The following is a 15,788-nucleotide window of genomic DNA, read 5'->3' on the forward strand; positions in this document are numbered from 1 at the left end:
GAAAATCTATAGTTTAGTCAAACTACTGGAACATTACTGTTGGTTTTTAACTGCTTTTAGTTGCATTAACAGTATACAGGCATCCCCTTCTATACAATCGTAAATACAACTGAAATTAAAGTATGTTGAATCAAATTTATTCAGGAAATAACACAAAATTTTACTCTGGAACACATAATTGTACCTATAATATGATTTGTAATTGTTATCAAATGATGTAAAAAAATATTTTTGAACAATCACATTTTGAATATTATGAATTTGATATGGGCAATATGATTTAAAAAAGAAAAAGTAAGTAAATGTTAGCCTGAGTACTGACTGTAGAAGTCCCCCCCCCCCTCTCTCTCTCTCTCTCTCTCTCTCTCTCTCTCTCTCTCTCTCTCTCTCTCTCTCCAGGTGTGACAGTGGTTACCACCCCTCCACCCAGGCCGCCGCTCTGTCCTGCCAGAGCGACGGCACCTGGTCCAAACACGGCGTCCGCTGCCGCCCGGCGCCCTGCCCGCTGCCCGCCAACGTCTCCACCCCCCACCTGCTGATCACGGGGAAGGAGCTCACTCCTGTGGGGGGCTCCGTCACCCTGTCCTGCCCCCCCGGCTTCTACCTGCAGGGGTCGGCGCTGGCGGAGTGTCAGGTAGGAGGAGCGGGCAGGTTAATGATTCGTCTCCCGGCGTGTCCTGAGTCCGGTGATGATTAACCGCCGGCGGCAAACAAAGAGCCCATTGTGATTTTATCGCTCGAGCACTTTTGTCTCCCCCGGCTCTTAAAAACAACGTTGTGAGATTTACAGTGGGGCACCACCGGAATCCGGTAGGCATCATGAATAATGTAGCGTTCCTCTGCCGTGCCACTAGGTGGGGGGGTTCTGGGCCCCCGGCGTCTCCGCGGCCTCCTGCGAGGCGGTGGTCTGTGACAAGCCCCCCCCTCTCCTCCACGGACTCACTGAGGGAGGCGGCTACAACTACGGGGACTTTGTCCTGTACTCCTGCCTGCCCGGCTTCGACATGAAGGTACCGCCTCCTCAGAGGTTAAACCACGTCACCTCCACCCAACCCCCACCACCACAACTCATAAATACAATCAACTATAGAATCAGCACGTGCAGGCTTTTGTGACATAGTTTACATTTTTACACATTAATTATGGTGAGTCGCATTTTTCTTTCCCTGCAGTTTTGACCCTCTAGAGCTCTCTAGCGCCCCCTGGAGGAGCCCCGTCCCTCAGCTTCATCACTGAAATAATATTCTGCACTGAAAAGTTACTGTATAATATCAGTTATGAGTGTTTAATTTGAAATATAAATAGGTTTGCCTTGAACGATGCTGGGGGAAAGGCACTCCTCTACCCCCCCCGACCCACACACACACACACACACAGAAGCCATTCATCACTGGCCAGTCTCATACTTGTAAACCAATAAATTCTTGCTAAATGACCTCAAGACGCACAGAAAAACAGCTGAATCACTCCTGTAGTTTCACCCTCAGTGGATTCAGTCTAAAACCTGTAATGTTGTGTCTCGTCTGCTCCCCCCCCCGTCTACCACCCCTCCCCCCCACACCACTATGAAGTAATTGCCCCGCAATCACATTACAGAAAGTCACATGGTTTCTCCTCAGCGATCAATAGGAGTGTGTTGCTACAGCGCCAGCAGGAAGCGCTGAGTCAGCGATATCCACTAGCACACGCTGGCTCTCCCCCACTCAAATCCTCACTGCAGTGAAGGGCCCGGCACCAAGACACCACCAAGTTGAAGCGCCGCAGGCGTCATTCAGCGCTCCGGTCCACGCCCTGGACTTTGACCGCCTCTTGTTTCTCGCCGTTGTTCTTCATCGTAGCTTCGCCTCTCGTGTGTTGCAGGGCGACTCGGTCCAGACCTGCCAGGGAGACAGGACGTGGAGCGGCACACAGCCGGCGTGTGTCGGTGGGTTTGTGTTCGCACCGATACACCAAACCTCTTCCGCCCGCAAAGGCCTTTTCCTTCAAGCTCCTCAAGTCACATTAGTAGAAACACGAGCGTCACAACGTGAGGAAACACTCACTTAACAGCTGCTTGTATTAGAAAATAGGGGTGTTAATCACCACTATAAGTGTGTGTGTGTGTGTGTGTGTGTGTGTGTGTGTGTGTGTGTGTGTGTGTGTGTGTGTGTGTGTGTGTGTGTGTGTGTGTGTGTGTGTGTGTGTGTGTGTGTGTGTGTGTGTAACAGCTGGGAAATCATGAAACATTTTCAGACAAAATATACCTTTGACATTTAAATCAGTGTGTTTAGAAGGAAGAACCAGAAATGATGGATGGATGGATAGAGAGAGAGAGAGCGAGCGAGAGAGAGAGAGACAGATGGATGGATAGATGATAGATAGATAGATGATAGATAGATGTATATAGATGTGTATAGATAGATAGATAGATAGATAGATAGATAGATAGATAGATGTATAGATAGATGTATAGATGTATAGATAGATGTATAGATGGATAGATAGATGTATAGATAGATGTATAGATGGATAGATAGATGTATAGATGTATAGATAGATGTATAGATAGATAGATAGATGATAGATAGATGTATAAACTGCAGAGGAACAGACGAGGAGAATTTAATGAACCAAAACACTTCTGCTCCATGATCGTTATGTTTTTTTCACAAACCGGCACCGTTGCTCCCCATGGCCAAAATAGTCCGTCAGGAAATCTTGTCCCTCCGGAAACGAAGCCCGTTCCTCCGAGCAACGCCTGGAAATATTGTCAAAAGACAAATGGTTCCAAAACAAAGCAAACGTCAGTGGATTACTGGATGGAACTCGTCACAGAGGATTTTTCAGAATAAGGAGGTGGTTAGTGGCCGAAATCCCCGAAACCTCCACTGGTGGAACTTTGATTATTGACGTATTGAGTCATTTTACTTGTTGCAACCTGATGTGAATCAACAAATAAATAAAAATAAGATAACGTATCAACCCCTCCTTTCTTGTAACTATAATTGAGCTAAACGACATCAGATTAAAAAGAAAACAAACATTTCACATTTCCATTACGCGTCCAAGATGGACAGATGTGATGTGGGTGTGACGGCGAGCTTCTCTCTCTCTCTCTCTCTCTCTCTCTCTTGACCTCAGACTCGTCCGGCCGGCCGTCCTGCGGACCGCCGCCGGCCATCAAACACGCCCAGACGACGTCCGAGTCCCACCTGCACAATGTGAGCTACGTGTGCGAAGCCGGTCTGCAGCTGCTCGGCCCGCCGACGCTCTTCTGCCTGCAGAACGGCTCCTGGAGCCTCCCGGCGCCGTCCTGCCGAGGTACGCCGCCCCGCAACGCCCCGCGTCACGTTGTATTTATTTATTTATTTATTTGAAACTCCTCCAGAGGCCGGCGGCTGCGACGGGCCGGGGCCGGTGGAGCACGGCCGACTGCTGGAGCACGGCCTGAACACGGGGCGCGCCGTGCAGTTCCAGTGCGACAAGGGCTACACGCTGGTGGGGGATCCTCTGGTGGTCTGCATGGGGGGCACCGCCTGGAGCTCCGCCTTCCCAACCTGCAAACGTGAGAGAGAAAAAAACTCCTCCTCCCTATTTTTTTATTTATTTATTTTTTAATTGTCACGTGGAAAATGCAAAAAACAGCGTTTTAAGGGTCCGTTTCCATGACGACGGCGCTCGGAGCCGCGGGAAAACGCAACTTTCTTGCGTGTCGTCGTGTGAACGGGAACATTTTACCCAAAAATGACACGTTTTCTCTTGAAATGTTCCAAAGAACGAATGACTGATAATAACTAAAGAAGATAGAAACTAATAATGCGTCACGGCGGTTTGCTAATCGGCTTCCCGGCACGGTTAGTCAGAGCTGCTCCCTCTTCCTCACTTCTCTGGAAATCAAACCGACCTTCGGCATGGAAACTCAAATTTAAACTCTTCTTGTTTGGAAAACGCCCAAACAGGCTCTTTGCACATCCTCGTCCCTTTCAAAAAGCAGAAAATGGTGAATTTTAGAGTCGCCGCGTAACAAAATAAAGGATAAAACCCAAAACTGTTTAATTAAAAAACTCAAAGCTCAAGATGATATGAATTTTCTCCAAACCGTCCCCCCCCCCCCCCCCCCCCCCCCCCCCGGCTGTGTGTTCGCCCTGCAGCCAAGCCTTGCCCGACCCCCCCGGGATGGAAGGAGGACGGCGGCCGGAGCCGAGGAGCGCGGCCGGACTTCCACGTGGGGCAGTCGGTCCGCGTCTCCTGCCCCAAGGGGCAGCAGGCGAGGGGCGGGGGCAGCATCACCTGCAGGCCCGACCAGACCTGGAGCCCCGTCGGCTCCGTCTGCGAGAGTAAGTACTCAATATACACCTTCATATCCTGCTTTTAGTTTATCTATTCAAAAACAATGAAAAACTCTTTCTTTTCTTTTAGTATTTTATTTATTATTTATTATTATTATTATTATTATTATTATTATTTAGTATGTTTTATTCAAAAACAATGAAAAACTTTTTTCCTTTTCATTTTTGTATTTTATTTATTATTATATTTTATTTCATTTATTAAAAAACAATGAAAAACTCTTTATTTTCTTTTTCTTTTAGTATTTTATTTATTATTTATTTGTTATTATTATTATTATTATTTAGTATGTTTTATTCAAAAACAATGAAAAACTCTTTCTTTTCTTTTAGTATTTTATTTATTATTTATTATTATTATTATTATTTAGTATGTTTTATTCAAAAACAATGAAAAACTTTTTCTTTTCTTTTTCTTTTAGTATTTTATTTATTATTATTATTATTTATTATGTTTATTTCATTTATTAAAAAACAATGAAAAACTCTTTCTTTTCTTTTTTCTTTTAGTATTTTATGTATTTTTTATTTCATTTATTCAAAAACAATGAAAAACTTTTTCCTTTTTCTTTTATTATTTATTATTATTATTTATTATTTTTTATTTCATTTATTCAAAAACAATGAAAAACTCTTTTTCTTTTTCTTTTAGTATTTTATTTATTTATTTATTTTTCTTTATTATTATTATTTTTTTTATTTTATACTCGGTATTTTAGGCTGAAAATTCCACAAAAAAGTTGCTTCAGATTCAAGGCTCAGATTAAACGTAGAGATTATTTTGTGTGTCCACCCTCTGGCTGCCCCCCCCCCCCTCCCCCCCACTCACTGACACACGCCCCCCCCCCCCACCCCCCTCCCCCCCCCTCTCCACGCCACACGGCCGCCGGCGTGAATCCTCCTCTTAAGCTGAAGTGCCGCTTCGCTCTCGTCGCCCCGGCGAAGCTTTCATCCTAACAAGCCCAGGCTGCATCAAACGGCCGCGCCGCCGTCCGGCTAATTGCCGGCAGCTTCAGCGGCTGCCATGGCAACCTTTGTGGGATTAATCCTCTGATAATTCTTCAACGCCGCCGCCGCACAATGAGGCCCTCGTTGCCATGGCGCGTTGTTTGTATTTGCATGTTTATTCTCTTGCATGCATGTTTTGTTTTGCTTTTTTTTGTTTTAATCCACACGGGGAGTTAAAGTTAAATTCACACTTTAGATTTTTTCTTTTTTTTTTTTGCATGAAAATCACCCTGCAAGAAAAAAAAATGACACTTTCATTTAATAATTTACATTTTTTTTTTTGCACAGCACCATTGAATTGTTTTATTTAGAAGAGAGAGATTTGACACTAGAGGGCAGAAAACAACTGTTGTTGTTGTTTTCTTTCTGAAAATCGCTGATTTAAGATGAGATAACATGAGGTAGCGGAGCGTAACATGAGGAGAAACTGGTGAAATGACGATATGAGACGATACGGTGAGAAAACGAGACGACGTGTGATGAGATAACGTGGATAAAATTGTATAAAATAAACTAAAATGAGACGAGGCGACATGTTGAGGAAATAATTTTAAATGCGTGTCGCGCATCGTTCTCTAGCGCAGTGTTTTTCAACCACTGGTGTTTCCTCCAGATCTCGTCAGGTGAGCCGTGGGAAATTATCCAATTTCACATTTTTTTTCTAAAAAAACATTTGCTCTCACAGCGACAGTGTGTCGCAGAGTCATCATGTATAAATACTCTTCACCACTAGAGGGCAGCACAGAACTTTGCCGGTGAAATGTAAAGTGACAGACGTCAGTGTGGTTCATCTCCACCTCCTGCTACCATCTTGTATCAAAGTACTGTGTCAGTGACAGTGATGGAGAAGTTTTTGAAAAGGAAGAATGTGAACCAGGATCTCAGCTCTTCATCCATCAGGTCCAGGTTTCACACTGAGGGAGGCACTATTAAAAAAAGTCCTTGGTTTCTGGATTTACTTGATTCCTGTTGATCAAACTTTGATGAGAATGACTTTGATGTCTTTGATGAGAATGACTTTATATTGTTAATAGAGGCTACAGAGTTTCAAATTGTAACATTTCCGAGTGGTGGTGTGCCTCCAGAGTTTTCCAAACAAAAAAGTGTGTCTTGGCTAAACAGGTTGAAAAACACTGCGCTAGCGCATGTGGTTTCGTCAGAAAAACGAGCGAGGGCGCCCTCCTGTGGCCGCGATGTCCGGTCGCGTCAGGACGAGTCGAGACGAGTTTCGACCTTCCGGGGTAGAAGTGAGTAACCGGCGGGTCGTCCCATGTGGGCTGCTGTACAGGGGTGTCCTGCGGCCCCCCCCTCCACGTGGCCAACGGGGTGGTGCGGGGGGCGGTGTTCCAGTTCGGGGACGTGGCGGCGTACTCGTGTTTTGGCGGCTTCGCCATGGAGGGCGTCGGACGGAGCAGGTGTCTGGAGAACGGCACCTGGACGCCGCCGCCCACCTGCCGAGGTAGAGAGACACCGTAGAGAGACCCCCCCCCCCGCCCTCCTCCACCCCCCCCCCCCCCCTCCTCCACCTCCTCCTCCTCCTGCTGCTTCAGCTAACCGTCTCCTCCTGCAGCTTCTTCAACTTTAACTTCTTTAACACGTCTCTGCTCCGCCCGTCTGGCAGTGGTGGAAACGCTGAATCGGCTAAATAACGTTTCCTCCGTCGGCGGCGGTGATTCACAGGGAGGGAAGCCGAGATCCTGGGAAACCCCCCGCCTCTCCAATCCTCATCCTCACCTCATGGAAATGTCTTATTTTTACACAAAGCTAATTACAGAAAGTGGCGACAAGCTCAACATAAAGTCTCGACTTTCTGGTGCAAAATACAGTGAAATTTCAACAAAAAAAACAATAAATAAATAAAAAATCTCCTCCTATACATTTGAAACGACTCCTGAAGATATAGAACACAAACGTCCTTCCATGATTTTCTATTTCAATTAATTCTCCATGAAAGGGCCGGAGAAAAAATCCAGATGTTGAGTCGTTTTAAACACTAGTTTTGTCTCATTCTTGTTTTTTTCACGTTTCAGTTTGAAAACACTAAAAGAACATTTTTTTAATTATTAAATCATAAAATACTGTTAACAGTCAGTTAATAGCACAGATTTACCTCACAAGTCCACTTTAAACTCGTTAAGAGTCGTTCTTCTTCTTCACTCATACATTTTTGTTTAAATCTGATAAAATGCAGATGTTATTTTATCCTCTGTTGTGTCAAGTTTAGTGTTTTTCTCATGTGGAGTTCAGGTTAGAATCACATTTACAGATTACTAATATTAATATGTTTATTATGATAATTAATTACAGCTTCTGACTGAAAAGAAATAAGATCAATCACCTACATTTATGAAATATATTGAGGTGTGAATTTTAATTGGATGAAAAGTGGAAATAATATATTTGAAATTTCGTTGTACCTGTTACAATGACAATAAAGATTATTCTGATTCTAAAACATTTATTAATGTGGCTATAATGTAAAAAATTTACTAATTAAAAATGCAACTTAACGGGAATGTGTTTAGAGAAAAAAAGTTTTTTTTCCTCGGTATTCCGTATTTTTTTTGGATTACTAAAAAGAAATCGCGATTTAAAAAAAAAAAATGTTTGAACAGAATATAATGCAAATTCAAACAAATAACAAAATAAAAGCGCGACTGTTTTGGCTTCACACGAACACCAATGTGATTCCGAAGCGGCGCTCTGCCGGCTGTAAAGGATCCCGGGTGACGGCGCCGCCGCTTTAAATACGAACCGTTTTTCCTCCCTGATTCTTTCTTTTCACGTCTGAAGAGAAAAACAAACCTGCAGCATGACGACGCTTCACCTGCTGTAATGTGATATTCCCCCTGTGTGTGTGTGTGTGTGTGTGTGTGTGTGTGTGTGTGTGTGTGTGTGTGTGTGTGTGTGTGTGTGTGTGTGTGTGTGTGTGTGTGTGTGTGTGTGTGTGTGTGTGTGTGTGTGTGTGTGTGTGTGTGTGTGTGTGTGTGTGTGTGTGTGTGTGTGTGTCCTCTCAGCCGTGTGCTGGCTGCAGTGTCAGAACGGAGGTGTGTGTCAGAAGCCCAACACTTGCGCCTGCCCGGAGGGCTGGATGGGTCGACTCTGCGAGGAGCGTAAGTCCGTCCACACACACTCTTTGTAGTTTGGACAGTAGTGTGTGTGTGTGTGTGTGTGAGCGCTGACACGCAGGAATCCGGCCGGCTGGCTAAGCAGGTTTGCGGCGGACAATGGGAGCACAAAGGATAGCTAGCGGTGTTCGGTTCAGTCCAGTCGGACGCTGGAGCCTCTTTCATCCTCTTTCATCCTCTTTCATCCCACCAGACTGACGTAGAAACGAGTCACAAACACAGGAAGTCAAAGTTTCTCATATAAAACCTGAAGGGACGACGATGGCCGCCGCCACATCGACATCGTTTACCCAGAGACGCTATAATCCTGATCGCTTCAGCATAATTTTAAAAAAGGAACCGAAGGAGGAGCTTGACTTCCTCCAGGGACATTTTAGGAAGTGGTTTATTGTTATATTTATGTTTATATTTATGTTGTTTCTCGTTCCCCCTCAGCGATCTGCATCCTGCCCTGCCTGAACGGCGGCCGCTGCGTCGCCCCCTACCAGTGCGAGTGTCCCTCCGGGTGGACGGGCACACGCTGCCACAGCGGTGAGGCCACCGTTACCGTGGCGACCGGGCTTCAGACAGTTCAAAGAAACAAGGATCAGACATGACAAACTAGAAGGAAATTAAATTATATATATATATATATATATATCTTTGAAATCTTTTAAAACAATATAGAACAGATTATATTTTTTATTTCTAAATATATAATTTTGAGAATTTTAGTACAATATAGAACTTATATATATATCAAATTTGTGAGAATGTTGATACAATATGGAATATGGAAATATAACTTATTTTTTTTTAATTTGTGAGAGGGAAGTTTTAAATAAAATAGAACAATTTTTTATTTTTATATATATATATACTTTTTAAATTTTGAGATTTTTTTAATAGAATTGCTCAAAGAAATAAGGATCCGATATGACAAACTAGAAGGAAATTAAATTATATATCGCTTTCAAATCTTTTAAAACAATACAGAACTTATACTATTTTCATCTTTAAATAATTTTTATAAAATTTGTGAGAATTGTGGTACAATATGGAACTTAATTTTTAAATTTGACAATTTTTTTTTATATACTTTTGAGATTTTTAATACAACAGAACTGAGATTTTATTTAAATTTTTATATATACACTTTATATTGAGATTTAACAGAATTTCCCGATGTTTTTCATATTTTTGTTAGAATATTAGATTTTTTGGATTCTCACATAATCTAAGTTTTAAACCTTTTTTTTTAATTTACTGTACTAAATACTGTCCAAAACAAGTATTTCATAGAATCAAATGTTTTGCCAAATCAGTTCAAACCTGAAAAACAACTGATTCAGGTTTGAGATGAAGCTTTACGTTTTGCATAATGTCTTTCTAACGGAGACGTTTGGCGGTGCGTCCCCAGCGGTGTGTCCGTCCCCCTGTCAGAACGGCGGCCGGTGCATCAGGCCCAAGAGATGCAGCTGCACTTCAGGATGGAGCGGACACGACTGCTCCAGGTCAACCCTCCACACTTGATTAACCCTTTAACTTCTGGTTATATTAAAGTCCAGACTGACTGACGCTGCTTGTGCCCGCAGGAAGAGGAAGTCGGTGTACCACCACTTCTGAAGCGCGGCTCCGCGTGAGTCACCTCACCGAGGGAAGGAACTCTGTATATTTAACTCCAGCAACTCCACCCGCTCGTCTCCCCGCCACAGCCAGAGCCCAGTTTGTAAAATAAAGCTGTATTTTTTCATATAAAAAAAAGAAAAAGAAAAGACTCGACAGTATTAAAACATATGCTGCTATATATACTTGTAAAAAAAACTACAAAAATAACTATTGATGTGACGGTTCAGTGTATATGTGTAAACTATTCTCACGTTTTTATTAAAGCATAAAAGACGCCGACGCGCTGGAGTTCGTCGTTTATTAAAGATTTTAGAGTTACAGTGGTGACGTTCCAGTCCGGCGGGACGGGAATAAGTTACTTCCTGTGGGGGGGGAGGGGGGACAGGAGGGTTGGGGGGGGGTTGATTCTTCACCGACTCGTCATTATCTCAGTTTCTCCACCTTTTCTTTCAGCTGGGCGAAGTTAGCGCCGGAGAACTCGTCCACCTGAAAGACGGGAGGAGAATCGGCTCTTAAAGAGACGGTAACCTCAAAAAAAACATACGACTTAAAACTTATTTCTGTTGTCAGTTATTACCAATAAAGTAAATTTCGAGAATTTTTAAGTATGACAATCGCATCCTCCAGCTCCAATCACAGCAAACCTGAATTTCCTGATGTTAAAACGCCAACGAGTAACTTTTTGTTGCTGAAATTCCATGAATTACAAGTTTAAAGCTGGAGTGTCTGTACCTTCTGTCCGTTCTTGTAGAAGTGGAACGTCGGCATGCAGTTGATTCCACATTGACTGCTCACATCCTGGACGGGAAGAAAAACAACAAAGCAACCGTTACTACGGGAGTCCAGTTACAGTCTACTGACACAGAAGTCAGATAGACGACGTTCAGTTTAGACGGATTCAAACCCTCAGAAACATGTAATCGGATTACCGCCCGTGATCCTTACGCTCAGTGTGGAAATCAATCAATCTTTATTTATATAGCACTTTTTATACATTGAAGCAACACAAAGTGCTTTAACAAGAATTAAAAACAGTGCAAAGATAAAATAGATAAATAAAAAGCGGATGTCAAGTCAAACTTGACTGTTAAAGGAGATAGAAACAAGCTCTCCGTTTTCAAAAAGTGGCTTTAAGCGGCTCAGGTCAGGGGATCGAAGCCGGATCCAGTCCTGGTGTGAACAAGAGGAACCAGACTGGAGCTTGAACTCGATGAACTTTGATCTCCAAGATATGGAATCTCAAAAAGAAAGAGAGAGAGAGAGCGGCAGCGCTCTGATGGCTGCAGCACAAAAACAAAACAAACAAAAAAAACCCTTTTGGGTCTGGTCACATGACCACACACTGCCCCCTCTGTCGCCCCTCCCCCCCACTGAAATGGGATTTTACAAATAGCTGGCATTGCTTTGAGTATTACCGACACTGAACGCCTTTCATCCCGCGACTCAAACCTCTTCATCACACACGTCTGAATAAAACAGGTTGTTTTTACTGCGTTCTACTTTGTAAAAAAGTGAAAGAAAGCTTGTCTGCTGGTCATTTCAGCTCTTTTACACTCGCTAGTTATCCAGTTACAGAAGGAAACAATAAGCTCTCACACACACACACACACACACTGACCTCGGCTTCGTCTACGTCCACTTTAATGAAGACCACGTTTGCGTTCTCGGGGTTGTTTGCCATATCCTGTAAGAGAGCGAGACGACGCGTTACGACGGTAGAACCAACGTCAACGTTCAATAATCAGACACGCTGAGAAAATTAGTTTCTTTCCACAATAATTCCCCCCCCCCGGAGGAGGAAGTAGCTGCGCTAAAGCTCATTTCACCAAACGACCCTCCGGGCCCCGGCCGGGCGCTTCACCTCGAACTTGGGGCCGATCTGCTTGCAGGGGCCGCACCACGTGGCGGTGAAGTCCACCACCACCAGCTTGCTCCCGGCTTCCTTCAGGATGTTCTCGAAGTCTTGCTGAAGCGGGAACACAAAGAAAGAGCCGTCAGCGCTCGAGGTGCTAACCCCGCCCTCCTCCGGCGCCTGCAATACCAGCCTGAACCACCAGGTGGTGTGTCGAGTGAACCGCCGACGCTTACGTGAGAGTTAGGTTAACTGGCTAGTGAAGTGACTGGAGACGTAGCATTGTCTTGTGCTATTCAGTTGATTGATGTCAACTCGCTCGCCGGCTTTGATCTTGCCGCCATCTTTGATGCGAGGCATCAAAGCAGGTCATTACTAATCAACGTATTTCGATAGATGAGTCACTCCAGAACTAAAATCTTTTTAATCAGGCAATTGACATGAGATTAGAATTTTTTATTCGCAAAACAAAATAAAACATATTGAGCTCTAGTATTCTAGGATTTATTTATTTATTTGTTCATGTTATGTCATGCCATTTCACTATATATATATATATATATTTGTCATCCATATATGAACAAAAAGGAAGAAACAAAAACTAAACTAAAAATTAAGTTTATCTCCATTTTGAGGTTTAAAGTAACAAAGCTGTGTCGCGAGCCACATTATATATTTCACTTTAAAGCAACAATATTAATCTTCGCAGTATCTAAAAACATTACAACTGCACGATACCCAAACATAAGACATTTATTTCCTTATAAATCACTGTGCTCATTCTATTGCCCCAGACAGAAATGCATGGCGCAGTCCGATAAAATGGTTGTAATCTATAGTCACAGTTCCTCCGGACTGGTAATCCTGCACTCAAGTTACAACCTGGTTTATGAGTCATAGGAAAAGTTGAGTGAAAACTGAGCAACACACTTGTCGTTTCTGCAACTTAACGCTTCTCCCAGTGAAAACTGTAGTTTTGGTGGAGAAACGCAGGACTTGCCCTGCTTTAAATATTTTTTATAATTTCTCAAATCCTACTAAAGCCATGTAAACATCTGACAATCCGACATTGTTATTTTCAGCTTTATTACATGAACCACCTTTTATAGAGGCAAGCGATCACAGTTTGTTCAAGGTAAAATACTTTATGATTTAACTGGTGTTCAAAAGTAGTAAACAACACGGAACACAAGCAGGAAGAAAGCTGAGCCAATCAGCCCTGATGAGTCTAAGTACACAATCATTTAGTAATTAAATAAATCAGTAACACGCTAATCCCAACAAGTGTTTTAAGTCAATATTTAGTCTCCAGTCCAAATCTGACCTGTTTACTCTGCTAATGTAATCAGGTTGTCTGCAAAGCTCCAAACCAGAAGAGCACGTTTTACCCACATAAAGATATTTTGATATAACGGTATTAATCTACACTTTTAAATACCTCAATCACTTTTAAGTTTTATTTTTTACATGTTAACGAAGGAAAAGCACACAATGAGTAAACGTGCTCGTTTTTTTAACGAGTTACACTAAAAACACAAGCGAAATTAACATAAAATGCTTAAATTTTTGTCCATATGTGAATAAATTGAAAGCCTATGAGGCGTTCAACGGCTTCACCAAATTGTGGGAAATTTGAGTTTTCCGTTCAATTACACTTTTTGTGAGAATTACTTTTGTGAAATTACAATTTATACTTTAAGGCAAATATAGAAAACATTTTTTTTTAAACAAAAACAAAATCAGATCAACCTGCATCGTTTAAAATTTTTAAAAAGGTAAAATGTTATTCCTGAGGCTATACATTTTCAATGATCGAAGCAGAGGCTAACTTCAGCGTCCGACAAATATCCGCTTCATTCATAACTAAAGCGACGTTTACTTGTAATGTGACGTTACTTTGCTCGATGTGAACAGTTTAAGCGCTGCGGCTGCTTTATTGAGGTTAATTCAAAGTGTCAGCGGCAAAGTCCAGCAACAGTCCCACGCATGGTACAACCCGCCATCGACCTTTTGTGTTCCGCGGTGAAGCCGGCGTCACGCTGGAGGCTCGACCACCGACATGCATCACGCAGCGGAAGATTCCAAACGTTGAAAATGTGAAGTTATAAGAGCTAAAAGCAGGGAAACGGGAGGGAAAATAGGACCGATAACATGGAGGGAGGCGCGCGGCTGCGGGACGCGCGAGGCAGCGGCGCGAGCTCGCCGTGATTACAATAATAATAATAATAATAATAATAATGACCCGCTCCGTGAGGAAATGTTGAGATAAATGACGGGAAATGGCCGAAAAACTCACCAGGTTTTCCACCTCGCGCACCATTTTGAGGTTTGTAGAAGAAGGAGCGACGCTGATGTAACGGAGAAGACTGGGAATGCCCTGCCAGACGCGCGCACGCCACGTTTTTAAGAGCGTCAAGTTAACCGGAAACAGACACCGGGTTTCAGCCATCGACGTAAAACAATAAAAGCGCACCGCGGCTTGGATGAGGCATTAAAAGTCACGGTAAATTTCATCAATTTAATGACAGTTTGTGTCATTCGTCGTTATGCCGATTTATTGTCTTTATTTACGCGTTTATCTCATGTTAATGCGGCGAATCTATGCTGTCTTTAACCAAGGCCGTTTATGTTGAAAGAAACCGGATGTGGGATTTTACCGTTTTCTTTTTATTTGTGCTTGCGTTGGGTGTTGCCGTTATATGGAAATAATCAATGTATCTCGATTTAACGTGAGAAAATTGCATTTGATCACTTCTCCGTATATAAAAACTGCTTAAAAGATATGTTAAAATTCAATTCGATTGTTTGGATGTGTCAAATAAAAAAAATAATTCGAGTCACAATGACTCGACAGATTCTCCTTTTACTGTAAATTACGCCAAAATGTAACGTGCTCGACGTGACGTGACGTCATCACGTCGCATCACCACGTTTGTTTTTAATTTTGCTTTAGAAAATGCTGAGAAAGTTTTTCCTTTTAAAGACATTTTTAGTGACGAAGCTTAAATTTTCAGTCCAATTAAACCTTAAAATCGTACACTTCAAAATCATACTTCTTTTTTAATTTTATTTTAAGTTTTAAGATTAAGATTCTTAATCACCTTGCTAAATGTGCTGTAATGTATACCTTATGTCTGAATGGTGTTATAGAAATAGATTTTTGAGGATTCATAAAACCTCAATACATTTTAGGACAAATTTTAACACTTTTATTTTATATTTTATAAACATTACGGGCTATACAAATGTGCATGTTTGCATTATCTTATTACAAAATGCAGCATTTTCTAGGTGTCACTTTGCAAGGCAATACACACACACACACACACACACACACACACACACACACACACACACACACACACACACACACACACACACACACACACGCATGTGGGAGGAAACCAGAGTAACCAGGGGAAACCCACACAAATAAAGGCCCGGCCGCAAGTTGGACCGACTGTGAGAAAAGAGCGCGAACCACCACTTCCCTAATGCACTATATGGTCATAGTAAGAATTATTAATGGTAAATAATAGTTATGTCCTTGAATATTCCATAAATTACCATGATTATCATAAATTGGAGATATTTTGTTGGACAGATGTGTGTTTATAATGAACCCTGCAGCACAAGCAAATTAATAAATGAATGAATGACTTTTCTTTATTTCTACTTCCCTTTCTTCATTTCTCTAAATTTGATTTAAATTATTTACACAGATTCCTACATGAATAATATTCAATTTATGCCAGATTTGGCCTGATATATATATATATATATTTTTTTTAATCACACCACATTTATAAATTGGACACCTGGTGACACCAATTCATTTCAGGTTAACATTTAATCTATTGAGTT

General features: G+C 42.2%; 2 protein-coding genes across 2 annotated transcripts in view; one reads left to right on the forward strand and one right to left on the reverse strand.

Moving 5' to 3' along the window:
* svep1 (sushi, von Willebrand factor type A, EGF and pentraxin domain containing 1) overlaps nt 1–10,351 on the forward strand; it is a gene marked incomplete at its 5' end in the record, with an annotated part of 88,750 nt that extends 78,399 nt beyond the window's left edge. The window contains 11 exons of the mRNA XM_080519011.1: nt 400–634; nt 855–1,010; nt 1,861–1,924; nt 3,121–3,300; nt 3,368–3,544; nt 4,131–4,316; nt 6,625–6,795; nt 8,354–8,449; nt 8,900–8,995; nt 9,864–9,957; nt 10,039–10,351. Of these exons, the coding sequence (XP_080375137.1) occupies nt 400–634; nt 855–1,010; nt 1,861–1,924; nt 3,121–3,300; nt 3,368–3,544; nt 4,131–4,316; nt 6,625–6,795; nt 8,354–8,449; nt 8,900–8,995; nt 9,864–9,957; nt 10,039–10,069 (1,486 nt within the window). The 3' untranslated portion in view covers nt 10,070–10,351. The remainder of the gene's footprint in view (nt 1–399; nt 635–854; nt 1,011–1,860; nt 1,925–3,120; nt 3,301–3,367; nt 3,545–4,130; nt 4,317–6,624; nt 6,796–8,353; nt 8,450–8,899; nt 8,996–9,863; nt 9,958–10,038) is intronic.
* A 5-nt stretch (nt 10,352–10,356) lies between these two features.
* LOC308147336 (thioredoxin-like) lies at nt 10,357–14,317 on the reverse strand. The gene is made up of 5 exons (XM_080519446.1): nt 14,221–14,317; nt 11,934–12,038; nt 11,691–11,756; nt 10,805–10,870; nt 10,357–10,558 (listed from the first exon to the last, which is right to left on the reverse strand). Exons 1-5 carry the CDS (start codon nt 14,242–14,244, stop codon nt 10,496–10,498), a joined length of 324 nt encoding a protein of 107 aa, XP_080375572.1. The 5' UTR covers nt 14,245–14,317; the 3' UTR covers nt 10,357–10,495.
* Nucleotides 14,318–15,788: the final 1,471 nt, after the last annotated feature.

The sequence above is a fragment of the Blennius ocellaris genome (genome assembly GCF_963422515.1).
Source record: "Blennius ocellaris genome assembly, chromosome: 23".
In the NCBI taxonomy this organism is placed as follows: Eukaryota; Metazoa; Chordata; class Actinopteri; order Blenniiformes; family Blenniidae; genus Blennius; species Blennius ocellaris.